Source organism: Scyliorhinus torazame, chromosome 29 (assembly GCF_047496885.1).
Source record: "Scyliorhinus torazame isolate Kashiwa2021f chromosome 29, sScyTor2.1, whole genome shotgun sequence".
In the NCBI taxonomy this organism is placed as follows: Eukaryota; Metazoa; Chordata; class Chondrichthyes; order Carcharhiniformes; family Scyliorhinidae; genus Scyliorhinus; species Scyliorhinus torazame.
The window spans coordinates 25,127,036-25,142,303 of record NC_092735.1 but is presented as its reverse complement, the minus strand read 5'-3'; the positions used below and the strand labels follow the sequence as shown (position 1 = coordinate 25,142,303).

The 15,268-nt window shown below is 48.1% G+C and overlaps 1 protein-coding gene across 1 annotated transcript in view; it reads right to left on the bottom strand.

Annotated features, from left to right (window-relative positions):
- The window catches only part of LOC140403945 (transient receptor potential cation channel subfamily M member 4-like), an 88,033-nt gene that overhangs the window by 16,203 nt on the left and 56,562 nt on the right, over positions 1-15,268 (bottom strand). Inside the window, exons 18-21 of the mRNA XM_072492227.1 lie at positions 13,860-13,978; positions 11,340-11,472; positions 2,038-2,212; positions 139-304 (exon numbers count right to left, since the gene is read on the bottom strand). Coding sequence (XP_072348328.1) covers positions 139-304; positions 2,038-2,212; positions 11,340-11,472; positions 13,860-13,978 — 593 coding nt within the window. The remainder of the gene's footprint in view (positions 1-138; positions 305-2,037; positions 2,213-11,339; positions 11,473-13,859; positions 13,979-15,268) is intronic.

The window sequence follows — 15,268 nt, the reverse complement described above, 5'->3', positions numbered from 1 at the left end:
ACCATTCCATTAGATCATGGCCTACCTTATCGGCTGGCCCCGTCAAAAATGAAATATTCTCAGCCGGTGCCAGCGACCTCGGCCCCGGTTTTGGGCAGCAGATCCGCGGGGAATTTCCGTCTTGGCTGAACATGTTACCTGAACATGGCGATGAGCAGGTTGACCAGCAGGATGTTGGCGACCAGGAGGAAGATGGTCAGGAGCAGGATGACCAACCAGTTGGCGTAGGCGTTGGTGCAGGGAGACAGCTCTCCATCTGGGCTGGTGGTGAGATTGTCCGTGCACTTGGAGTTAAAATGAGCGGCTGGAACAAGCAGAGGAATAAATAATGGTTAAAGGATTGAGAGATGGGGAGAGGGAAACGTTTAGTAAAAAAGGAACGTGGGCTCAAGAAGGAGGCCGTTCAGTCCCTCAGTGCCGTCTCGCATTCCAATTAGTTAATGGCCAATCAGTATCTGAACTCCATTGAGAGTTCCAGAATCCCAACATCCTTTGTGTGAAGAATTACTTCCGGACCTCACCCCCCCAATGACCTGGTTCTAATTTTAAGGTTGTTCTCCCATGTTCCAGACTCCCTCCCGCCAGAGGCAAAGGTTTCTCGCTATCGACATTCTCAAATCCTTAAGTCATCTCAAGCCCCTCCATAAGATTACCCATTGACCTTCGAGACTTGGGGGAAAGAGGATTTATTTAGCAAACTGTCCTCCTAATTTTACCTTTTTAGTGGCGGTGTTGTCCTGGTGAATCAATATTGCAGCGTCTCCATGGTCAATATACTCTTCCTGAGGTGTGGTACCCGGAACACTTGTTGGCACAGTGGTTAGCACTGCTGCCTCTCAGCGTAGGGAGCCGGGTTCAATTACGGCCTCGGGTCACTGTCTGTGTGGAGTCTGCAAGTTCTCCCAGTCTCTGTGTGGGTTTCCTCCGGGAGCTCCGGTTTCCTCCCACAGTCCAAAGATTTGGTGGGGGTTAAAGGGATCGGGTGGGGGTGTGGGCCTAGACAGGGTGCTCTTTCAGAGGGTCGGTACAGACTCAATGGGCCAAATGGCCTCCTTCTGCACTGTAGGGATTCTATGATTCTTTTCATTCCTCTAAATGGGGATTGATCAGAGCTTTATTTAACTTTAACCCAGACTGAGATGAGGAGGAATTTCTTCAGCCAGAGGGCGGTGAATCTGTGGAACTCTGCCACAGAAGGCTGTGGAGGCCAAATCACTGAGTGTCTTTGAGACAGAGATAGATAGGTTCTTGATTAATAAGGGGATCAGGGGTTATGGGGAGAAGGCAGGAGAATGGGGATGAGAAAATATCAGCCATGATTGAATGGAGGAGGAAACTCGATGGTCCGTGCTGCCTAATTCTGCTCCTAGTGGTCTTATGGTCTTAACCATTTTCTATAGCTGTTTCCCTGCACACGGACTCAAGCATCAACATGTGTGATGGGCTGACTTCCCTCTCGTTGTGCTTTGGTTTACAGACATGTTCGTAAACACGGTGCACATGGAGGCAACTTATGGAAAGGTGTACACACATCTGCATGTACATTTACACATACACAGTCATGTGTACGTACACACAGGTGCAGGTACACACAAGCACAGGTACAAACAGAGCAGCACACACAAATACACAGGCAGAAACGCACAGATGTTAACATGTCCACACACATACATGTAAATATGCACACATGCACATACACAAAGCACATGTGCACACATATACATGCATGTGCGAGCATAGGAACAAAAACACACACATGCACACACGTACACACACTTGCATCTGCACTCATACACACACATGCGTCCGCACATGCCCACACACAGCACACACACATGTGCACATACACATGCATGCACAAGCGCTCAAACGCACGCACACACAAATCACGAGCACACACACACACAGTGCACACACACATGCACACACAAACACACACAGAAGGGGCATTTATTTTTTTCATATGTATAGTCCCTAGTTCTGGTCTCCCACAACATTCTGATGGGTACATACACCAAAACAATAACAATCTCGTACCATCAAGTTCACCGAGTGGGATCTGCCCAAAGATCTGGAGGTAGGGTCGGTAGAAAACTCGGCGAAATATCCAGCTGACTCGTGTTTCAGTATGGTACAGGATTCCTTGAGTGGCCACTCCATACGCCATGAGCCAGACGCCCAGGAAGAACAGAAAGAAGAAGACATCTTTTATCTGGAAGAATCATTAAATACCTTAAAACTGTTGGATGCCTGGCACATAGATAAACATGACACATCAGAATCCAGAATCAACACAGGTCAGATCAAAAACTGAGCACCCCTCACTGTAACACTCTGATATAACCCACACCCCTCACTGTAACACTCTGATATACCCCTCACCCCTCACTGTAACACTCTGATATAACCCACACCCCTCACTGTAACACTCTGATATAACCCACACCCCTCACTGTAACACTCTGATATAACCCCACACCCCTCATTGTAACACTCTGATATACCCCACACCCCTCACTGTAACACTCTGATATAACCCACACCCCTCACTGTAACACTCTGATATACCCCACACCCCTCACTGTAACACTCTGATATAACCACACCCCTCATTGTAACACTCTGATATCCCCCACACCCCTCACTGTAACACTCTGATATAAACCACACCCCTCACTGTAACACTCTGATATACCCCACACCCCTCACTGTAACACTCTGATATACACCACACCCCTCACTGTAACACTCTGATATAAACCACACCCCTCACTGTAACACTGATATACCCCACGCCCTCACTGTAACACTCTGATATAAAACACACCCCTCACTGTAACACTCTGATATACCCCACACCCCTCACTGTAACACTCTGATATACCCCACACCCCTCACTGTAACACTCTGATATAAACCACACCCCTCACTGTAACACTCTGATATAAACCACACCCCTCACTGTAACACTGATATACCCCACACCCCTCACTGTAACACTCTGATATACCCCACACCCCTCACTGTAACACTCTGATATACCCCACACCCCTCACTGTAACACTGATATACCCCACACCCCTCACTGTAACACTCTGATATACCCCACACCCCTCACTGTAACACTCTGATATACCCCACACCCCTCACTGTAACACTGATATACCCCACACCCCTCACTGTAACACTCTGATATACCCCACACCCCTCACTGTAACACTCTGATATAACCACACCCCTCATTGTAACACTCTGATATCCCCCACACCCCTCACTGTAACACTCTGATATAAACCACACCCCTCACTGTAACACTCTGATATACCCCACACCCCTCACTGTAACACTCTGATATACCCCACACCCCTCACTGTAACACTCTGATATAAACCACACCCCTCACTGTAACACTGATATACCCCACGCCCTCACTGTAACACTCTGATATAAAACACACCCCTCACTGTAACACTCTGATATACCCCACACCCCTCACTGTAACACTCTGATATACCCCACACCCCTCACTGTAACACTCTGATATAAATCACACCCCTCACTGTAACACTCTGATATAAACCACACCCCTCACTGTAACACTGATATACCCCACACCCCTCACTGTAACACTCTGATATACCCCACACCCCTCACTGTAACACTCTGATATACCCCATACCCCTCACTGTAACACTGATATACCCCACACCCCTCACTGTAACACTCTGATATACCCCACACCCCTCACTGTAACACTGATATACCCCACACCCCTCACTGTAACACTGCTATACCCCACACCCCTCACTGAAACACTGATATACCCCACACCCGTCACTGTAACACTGATATACCCCACACCCCTCACTGTAACACTCTGATATACCTCACACCCCTCACTGTAACACTCTGATATACCCCACACCCCTCACTGTAACACTCTGATATACCCCATACCCCTCACTGTAACACTGATATAAACCACACCCCTCACTGTAACACTCTGATATACCCCTCACCCCTCACTGTAACACTCTGATATAACCACACCCCTCATTGTAACACTGATACAAACCACACCCCTCACTGTAACACTCTGATATACCCCACACCCCTCACTGAACACTCTGATATAAACCACACCCCTCACTGTAACACTCTGATATACCCCACACCCCTCACTGTAACACTCTGATATACCCCACACCCCTCACTGTAACACTCTGATATAAACCACACCCCTCACTGTAACACTCTGATATACCCCACACCCCTTACTGTAACACTCTGATATACCCCACACCCCTCACTGTAACACTCTGATATAAACCACACCCCTCACTATAACACTGATATACCCCACACCCTCACTGTAACACTCTGATATAAACCACACCCCTCACTGTAACACTCTGATATACCCCACACCCCTCACTGTAACACTCTGATATACCCCACACCCCTCACTGTAACACTCTGATATAAACCACACACCTCACTGTAACACTCTGATATAAACCACACCCCTCACTGTAACACTGATATACCCCACACCCCTCACTGTAACACTCTGATATACCCCACACCCCTCACTGTAACACTGATATACCTCACACCCCTCACTGTAACACTGATATACCCCACACCCCTCACTGAAACACTGATATACCCCACACCCCTCACTGTAACACTGATATACCCCACACCCCTCACTGTAACTCTCTGATATATCCCACACCCCTCACTGTAACACTCTGATATACCCCACACCCCTCACTGTAACACTCTGATATACCCCATACCCCTCACTGTAACACTGATATAAACCACACCCCTCACTGTAACACTCTGATATAAACCACACCCCTCACTGTAACACTCTGATATACCCCACACCCCTCACTGTAACACTCTGATATACCCCACACCCCTCACTGTAACACTGATATACCCCACACCCCTCACTGTAACACTCTGATATACCCCACACCCCTCACTGTAACACTGATATACCCCACACCCCTCACTGTAACACTGATATACCCCACACCCCTCACTGTAACACTCTGATATACACCACACCCCTCACTGTAACACTCTGATATAAACCACACCCCTCACTGTAACACTCTGATATAAACTACACCCCTCACTGTAACACTCTGATATAAACCACACCCCTCACTGTAACACTCTGATATACCCCACACCCCTCACTGTAACACTCTGATATACCCCACACCCCTCACTGTAACACTCTGATATACCCCACACCCCTCAATGTAACACTCTGATATACCCCACACCCCTCACTGTAACACTCTGATATAAATCACACCCCTCACTGTAACACTCTGATATAAACCACATCCCTCACTGTAACACTCTGATATAAACCACACCCCTCACTGTAACACTCTGATATACCCCACACCCCTCACTGTAACACTCTGATATACCCCACACCCCTCACTGTAACACTCTGATATACCCCACACCCCTCACTGCAACACTCTGATATACCCCACACCCCTCACTGTAACACTCTGATATAAACCACACCCCACACTATAACACTGATATAAACCACACCCCTCACTGTAACACTCTGATATACCCCACACCCCTCACTGTAACACTGATATAAACAACACCCCTCACTGTAACACTCTCTGATATACCCCACACCCCTCACTGCAACACTTTCTGATATATCCCACACCCCTCACTGTATCACTCTGATATACCCCACACCACTCACTGTAACACTCTGATATACCCCACACCCCTCACTGTAACACTCTGATATAAACCACACCCCTCACTGTAACACTCTGATATAAACCACACCCCTCACTGTAACACTCTGATATACCACACACCCCTCACTGTAACACTCTGATACATACAACACCCCTCACTGTAACACTCTGATATAACCCACACCCCTCACTGTAACACTCTGATATACCCCACACCCCTCACTGTAACACTGATATACCCCACACCCCTCACTGTAACACTGATATACCCCACACCCCTCACTGAAACACTGATATACCCCACACCCCTCACTGTAACACTGATATACCCCACACCCCTCACTGTAACACTCTGATATACCCCACACCCCTCACTGTAACACTCTGATATACCCCACACCCCTCACTGTAACACTCTGATATACCCCATACCCCTCACTGTAACACTGATATAAACCACACCCCTCACTGTAACACTCTGATATAAACCACACCCCTCACTGTAACACTCTGATACACCCCACACCCCTCACTGTAACACTCTGATATACCCCACACCCCTCACTGTAACACTGATATACCCCACACCCCTCACTGTAACACTCAAATATACCCCACACCCCTCACTGTAACACTGATATACCCCACACCCCTCACTGTAACACTGATATACCCCACACCCCTCACTGTAACACTCTGATATACCCCACACCCCTCACTGTAACACTCTGATACATACAACACCCCTCACTGTAACACTCTGATATACCCCACACCCCTCACTGTAACACTCTGATATACCCCACACCCCTCACTGTAACACTGATATACCCCACACCCCTCACTGTAACACTCTGATATACCCAACACCCCTCATTGTAACACTCTGATATACCCCACACCCCTCACTGTAACACTCTGATATACCCCACACCCCTCACTGTAACACTCAGATATACCCCACACCCCTCACTGTAGCACTCTGATATAAACCACACACCCCTCAATGTAACACTCTGATATACACCACACCCCTCACTGTAACACTCTGATATAAACCACACCCCTCACTGTAACACTCTGATATAAACCACACCCCTCACTGTAACACTCTGATATAAACCACACCCCTCACTGTAACACTCTGATATACCCCACACCCCTCACTGTAACACTCTGATATACCCCACACCCCTCACTGTAACACTCTGATATACCCCACACCCCTCAATGTAACACTCTGATATACCCCACACCCCTCACCGTAACACTCTGATATAAATCACACCCCTCACTGTAACACTCTGATATAAACCACATCCCTCACTGTAACACTCTGATATAAACCACACCCCTCACTGTAACACTCTGATATACCCCACACCCCTCACTGTAACACTCTGATATACCCCACACCCCTCACTGTAACACTCTGATATACCCCACACCCCTCACTGCAACACTCTGATATATCCCACACCCCTCACTGTAACAGTCTGATATAAACCACACCCCACACTATAACACTGACATAAACCACACCCCTCACTGTAACACTCTGATATACCCCACACCCCTCACTGTAACACTGATATAAACAACACCCCTCACTGTAACACTCTCTGATATACCCCACACCCCTCACTGCAACACTTTCTGATATACCCCACACCCCTCACTGTAACATTCTGATATACCCCACACCACTCACTGTAACACTCTGATATAAACCACACCCCTCACTGTAACACTCTGATATAAACCACACCCCTCACTGTAACACTCTGATATACCCCACACCCCTCACTGTAACACTCTGATATAAACCACACCCCTCACTGTAACACTCTGATATAAACCACACCCCTCACTGTAACACTCTGATATACCCCATACCCCTCACTGTAACACTGATATAAACCACACCCCTCACTGTAACACTCTGATATAAACCACACCCCTCACTGTAACACTCTGATATACCCCACACCCCTCACTGTAACACTCTGATATACCCCACACCCCTCACTGTAACACTGATATACCCCACACCCCTCACTGTAACACTCTGATATACCCCTCACCCCTCACTGTAACACTGATATACCCCACACCCCTCACTGTAACACTGATATACCCCACACCCCTCACTGTAACACTCTGATATACCCCACACCCCTCACTGTAACACTCTGATACATACAACACCCCTCACTGTAACACTCTGATATACCCCACACCCCTCACTGTAACACTCTGATATACCCCACACCCCTCACTGTAACACTGATATACCCCACACCCCTCACTGTAACACTCTGATATACCCAACACCCCTCATTGTAACACTCTGATATACCCCACACCCCTCACTGTAACACTCTGATATACCCCACACCCCTCACTGTAACACTCAGATATACCCCACACCCCTCACTGTAGCACTCTGATATAAACCACACACCCCTCAATGTAACACTCTGATATACACCACACCCCTCACTGTAACACTCTGATATAAACCACACCCCTCACTGTAACACTCTGATATAAACCACACCCCTCACTGTAACACTCTGATATAAACCACACCCCTCACTGTAACACTCTGATATACCCCACACCCCTCACTGTAACACTCTGATATACCCCACACCCCTCACTGTAACACTCTGATATACCCCACACCCCTCAATGTAACACTCTGATATACCCCACACCCCTCACCGTAACACTCTGATATAAATCACACCCCTCACTGTAACACTCTGATATAAACCACATCCCTCACTGTAACACTCTGATATAAACCACACCCCTCACTGTAACACTCTGATATACCCCACACCCCTCACTGTAACACTCTGATATACCCCACACCCCTCACTGTAAAACTCTGATATACCCCACACCCCTCACTGCAACACTCTGATATATCCCACACCCCTCACTGTAACAGTTTGATATAAACCACACCCCACACTATAACACTGATATAAACCACACCCCTCACTGTAACACTCTGATATACCCCACACCCCTCACGGTAACACTGATATAAACAACACCCCTCACTGTAACACTCTCTGATATACCCCACACCCCTCACTGCAACACTTTCTGATATACCCCACACCCCTCACTGTAACATTCTGATATACCCCACACCACTCACTGTAACACTCTGATATAAACCACACCCCTCACTGTAACACTCTGATATAAACCACACCCCTCACTGTAACACTCTGATATACCCCACACCCCTCACTGTAACACTCTGATATAAACCACACCCCTCACTGTAACACTCTGATATAAACCACACCCCTCACTGTAACACTCTGATATACCCCACACCCCTCACTGTAACACTCTGATATACCCCACACCCCTCACTGTAACACTGATATACCCCACACCCCTCACTGTAACACTCTGATATACCCCTCACCCCTCACTGTAACACTGATATACCCCACACCCCTCACTGTAACACTGATATACCCCACACCCCTCACTGTAACACTCTGATATACCCCACACCCCTCACTGTAACACTCTGATACATACAACACCCCTCACTGTAACACTCTGATATACCCCACACCCCTCACTGTAACACTCTGATATACCCCACACCCCTCACTGTAACACTGATATACCCCACACCCCTCACTGTAACACTCTGATATACCCAACACCCCTCATTGTAACACTCTGATATACCCCACACCCCTCACTGTAACACTCTGATATACCCCACACCCCTCACTGTAACACTCAGATATACCCCACACCCCTCACTGTAGCACTCTGTTATAAACCACACACCCCTCAATGTAACACTCTGATATACACCACACCCCTCACTGTAACACTCTGATATAAACCACATCCCTCACTGTAACACTCTGATATAAACCACACCCCTCACTGTAACACTCTGATATACCCCACACCCCTCACTGTAACACTCTGATATACCCCACACCCCTCACTGTAACACTCTGATATACCCCACACCCCTCACTGCAACACTCTGATATATCCCACACCCCTCACTGTAACAGTCTGATATAAACCACACCCCACACTATAACACTGATATAAACCACACCCCTCACTGTAACACTCTGATATACCCCACACCCCTCACTGTAACACTGATATAAACAACACCCCTCACTGTAACACTCTCTGATATACCCCACACCCCTCACTGCAACACTTTCTGATATACCCCACACCCCTCACTGTAACATTCTGATATACCCCACACCACTCACTGTAACACTCTGATATAAACCACACCCCTCACTGTAACACTCTGATATAAACCACACCCCTCACTGTAACACTCTGATATACCCCACACCCCTCACTGTAACACTCTGATATAAACCACACCCCTCACTGTAACACTCTGATATAAACCACACCCCTCACTGTAACACTCTGATATACCCCACACCCCTCACTGTAACACTCTGATACATACAACACCCCTCACTGTAACACTCTGATATAACCCACACCCCTCACTGTAACACTCTGATATACCCCACACCCCTCACTGTAACACTCTGATATACCCCACACCCCTCATTGTAACACTCTGATATACCCCACACCCCTCACTGTAACACTCTGATAGAAACCACACCCCTCACTGTAACACTCTGATATAAACCACACCCCTCACTGTAACACTCTGATCTACCCCACACCCCTCACTGTAACACTCTGATATACCCCACAGCCCTCACTGTAACACTCTGATATACCCCACACCCCTCACTGTAACACTCTGATATAAACCACACCCCTCACTGTAACACTCTGATATACCCCACACCCCTCACTGTAGCACTCTGATATAAACCACACACCCCTCAATGTAACACTCTGATATACACCACACCCCTCACTGTAACACTCTGATATAAACCACACCCCTCACTGTAACACTCTGATATACCCCACACCCCTCACTGTAACACACTGATATACCCCACACCCCTCACTGTAACACTGATATACCCCACACCCCTCACTGTAACACTCTGATATACCCCACACCCCTCACTGTAACACTCTGATATACCCCACACCCCTCACTGTAACACTCTGATATACCCCACACCCTTCACTGTAACACTATGATATAAACCGTACCCCTCACTGTAATACTCTGATATAAACCACACCCCTCACTGTAACACTCTGATATACTCCACACCCCTCACTGTAACACTCTGATATAAACCACACCCCTCACTGTAACACTCTGATATATCCCACACCCCTCACTGTAACACTGATATACCCCACACCCCTCACTGTAACACTCTGATATACCCCACACCCCTCACTGTAACACTCTGATATACCCCACACCCCTCACTGTAACACTCTGATATACTCCACACCCCTCACTGTAACACTCTGATATAAACCACACCCCTCACTGTAACACTCTGATATATCCCACACCCCTCACTGTAACACTCTGATATACCCCACACCCCTCACTGTAACCCTCTGATACCCCACGCCCATCATTCTCTCACTCACCATCTTGCCGACGATGATGATCTTTGGCCCCAGCTCTTTATGGACGGCAAAGATGTGAACCAGGCGAAATGAGAAGACCATGAAGTCGAGACACAGCAGGACGCGGCCGAGATTGAACCAGGAGATAAACATCCTGCAACGGGCAACAAGACGGAACCCTGAGGAGGATTGATAGGGTGGGCGTGGAGAGGGGGTTTCCTCTCGCGGGAGAATCTAGAACTGGGGGGTCACAGTTGAAAAATAAGGGGCCGCCTATTTGGGACAGAGATGAGGAGAATGCTTTTTTTTCCAGAGGGTGGTGAGTCTCCGGAACTCTCTTCTTGAACGGACGGTGGAAGCAGAGTCTTTGAATATTTTTAAGTGAGAGCTGGATAGAAACCACCCTGGCCAATCCACCTAACCCGCACATCTTTGGAGTGTGGGAGGAAACCGAAGCACCCGGAGGACACCCACGCAGACACGGGGAGAGCGTGCAGACTCCGCACAGACAGTCGCCCAAGATCGGAATCGACCCCGGGACCCTTGGCGCTGTGAGGCAGCAGTGCTAACCACTGTGCCACCCCAACATATCTACCATACGAAGTTAGCTGGCCTCCATGGGGATAGCATTAATCACACAGCTATTGGCTGCTGTGTTGCAAAGTAGAAAAAAAAGAATAGCCAATTCAGAAATGATGTCATGCGGCCTATGGCACTGAGGATCCCGGTTTGATCCGGCCCGGGTCACTGTCCATGTGGGGTTTTCACATTCTCCCCGTTTCTCCAGGGGTTTCACCCCCACAGCCGAAAAAAATGCGTAGGTTCCGGGGATTGACCACGCTAAATTGTCCCTTCATTGGAAAAAAAAATAATTGGGCACTCTAAATTTATTAAACGTCTAAATGTTGCAGATACGCCAAGCAATTAAACAAATGTCCATCTAGAAGGACAAGGGCAGCAGATACCTGGGAACCCCGCCACCTTCAAGTTCCCCTCCAAGCCACTCACCATCCTGATCTGGGAAATTTATCGGCCTTTCCTTCACCGTCACTGGGTCAAAATCCCGACATTCCCTCCCTATCAGCACTCTGGGTATACCTACACCTCAAGGGCTGCAGCGGGTTCAAGAAGGCAGCTCACCACCACCTTCTGAAGGGCAACTAGGGATGGGCAATAAATACTGGCGTAGCCAGCGACCCCCACGTCCTGGAAATGAACTTTACAAATAGTGAAGTGTCAGTTGTATTCCTTCCTCAAGCTGTCTGTTGTTAAGAGGATCGTAATTATCCGAAGTATCGGTGCTGGATCCCAGCCGGAGCCTTTGCAGACGAATGGAAATGACTAGATTAGGTGTGAGGATTCCTCTAGTAGAATAGCCCACTGAGCTCTATCTTTGGTACTGAATGATGGAGCAGGCGCGATGGGCCGAATTGTCCTCCTTGCTACTGTCACTTCTTCATCGTAAAGGGACTGCACTGCTCCAGTAGCGTCGTAAATCACAACACCATTGGAATAGAGGAGCACAAATGGGGCCATTCAGCCCATCGAGCCTGCTGTGCCATTCAATGAGATCATGGTTGATCATCTACCTCAACACCGGTTTCCCTCACTATCCCCAGACCAAATAAAATGAGTGAGGTTGGGGGGGTGGGTGAGAAACGGATCAAAAATATCACCCAGGTCATCGAATAAGTTGGCCAACTCCGGTTAGATATATTCCTGGAGGTTTCATTCCTTGACCTGCCACTCTTTTCCCCGCCATCTTCAAATTCTTACACCAATTCCCAGACGTGTTCGCAGAGGTTAGGAAATTGCTCAATTCTTTTCCAAAGCCTCAATGTGTTGTTGTACAAGGCAGCCCCCTCTCCTCCCTTGGCCATCAGGTCCTGGGGTGGGACTCGAACCTGCAGCTTCGGGCTCAGAGGTGGGGGCGCTAACCCACTGCCCCACGGTGTCAGGTGCATTTTTCGTGAGCAGACCCAATGACCCGGATGTCCACTGGCTGCCTGATCAAGGAGAGCGCGCGGGTCCCCGAGGACCTCCGACAATGACACATCGACAACCTCACAGTCAGGAGGGAGAGGCCGCAATGTCGATGTGAGAGGGAGAGAGAGAGGGAGGGGGGGGGGGGGGGTGGGGGGGGGGGGGGGGGGGAGAGAGAGAGAGAGAGAGAGTATTCAAGATGGAGGCAACCACAATTCAGAAAGGCTGCAGCTGGCAAATATCCATGGTTGGAGGGGTGAGCCCCCCACTGGGCACCCAGTAAGCCCTACGACAGTGGTGGGGTGTGGGTGCGATATGGGAGGGTTGAAGGGGGCTTTCCCATCTGAATGGAGCATTGCCACCCCAGAAACTGGCCCTGGGGGACTGCCCACCTTACCATGGCCATGTTTTGGCACCAGTGAGGACGAAGAGGCTCCCGGCCACTAATGGACGGGCAGCCTTCGCAATCTAAAGAAGAAGTAGCTTCTCTTCATTCTGCCGAGCATCCAATTCTCAGTTGAGCACTCACTGCCCTGCCAGAGGAAAATGGCCACTGACCTGCAGACGACCCCGGCGACGAACATGAGAATGGCCAGAACGTCGCACTTGTTCCACATATCCTGATAATATAACTTCACCTTCTTCTTCATGGGGATATTCATGCTGACAAAGAAGGTCTAGGAGAAGACAAGAGGGGCTGGAGTCAGGCTGATTTCCAGAATTACATTGGTCCTCCAAGACCATCACCAGAGGGGAGAATGGTGCCATTTTGTGACCACATTACTGGACTAGTGATCTGGAGACGCGAGTTCAAATCCTACCACCAATTGATATTTTTAGAGTGTTAATAAAAAGCTTAGTCACATTATTACTGATCGTGATTGGATTGTTGTTCTCAAGGATCGGCCATTGTTACTCATTCTGGCCGTCATGTGACTTCAGACGCACAGCGATATAAGTTGACTCTTATTTCCTTCTGAAGTGGCCTGGCAATCCGCACTCAAACCGTTCTAGGAAAGAAAATAAAGTACCCTGTGGTACATCAACTGCACGTGCACTGCAGAGATTCAAAATGGCGGCTCACCAACTCTCAAGGGCAACTAGGGATGGCCAATAACTGCTGGCCTTGCCAGCGAAGCGTACATCCATGAATAAATTATAAACAAGGAATCATGATTCTTGGAAGGTTCTTGACACAGAAGAACATAAGAGCGGGGAGCATGAGGAGGCAATTCAGAGCCTGAACATATTCCTTTTGTTTGCAGAGAACGGGTCCCTACATTTGAATGCGTGTCGCTTCCAGAAAGTATAAATGAGCCTGATGCGTGCAAGATGAGAAGTTTTGGCAATCTGTGTCTCACATGAAGTAGCCTCCAGATGTTATATTGAGCTGAAGGATTCAAAGCAGATCTTGCTTTGGTAAACATTTGGTTATTCTGCGTTCTGACTTTGGGCCTTTGCACGAAAGAATACTCTTGCTTTTCTTTTTACCGCTATTAATAGAGTTGCTCCATAACCTTCACAGTTGTCTTGATCTAATATTTGTACGCAAATTGGCAGCCGCATCTCCTACAACAATGACTACACTTCAAAAAGAAAAGTACTTCATTGGCTGCAAAGTACTTTGTGATGGCCGGAGTCCTTTCTCAATTAGTTTGGTGTCTTCTTTGCTGATGACTTTGGCCAGCAGATGGCAGTGTCACACTGTGTTCAATAATAGAGCTCCTGTACTAGAGATATTGGTCACTCATATCCATACCCCATCGAGCTTACCCTTTCCCTCTCCCAGTCTTGCCTTCACACCTAACTCTCTCTCTCGTGTCTTAATGGTAGGGTTCTCCTCTGTAGTAATCCAGGAGTCACGGCCCTGAAGGTTAACGTTGTTTATAGTTCAAAAGTAAAGCCACTACCCAGGCCAGTGTTACCCGATTGGCCGGTCCAGGTTCAGGTTGGTCTTTAAAGGGCTG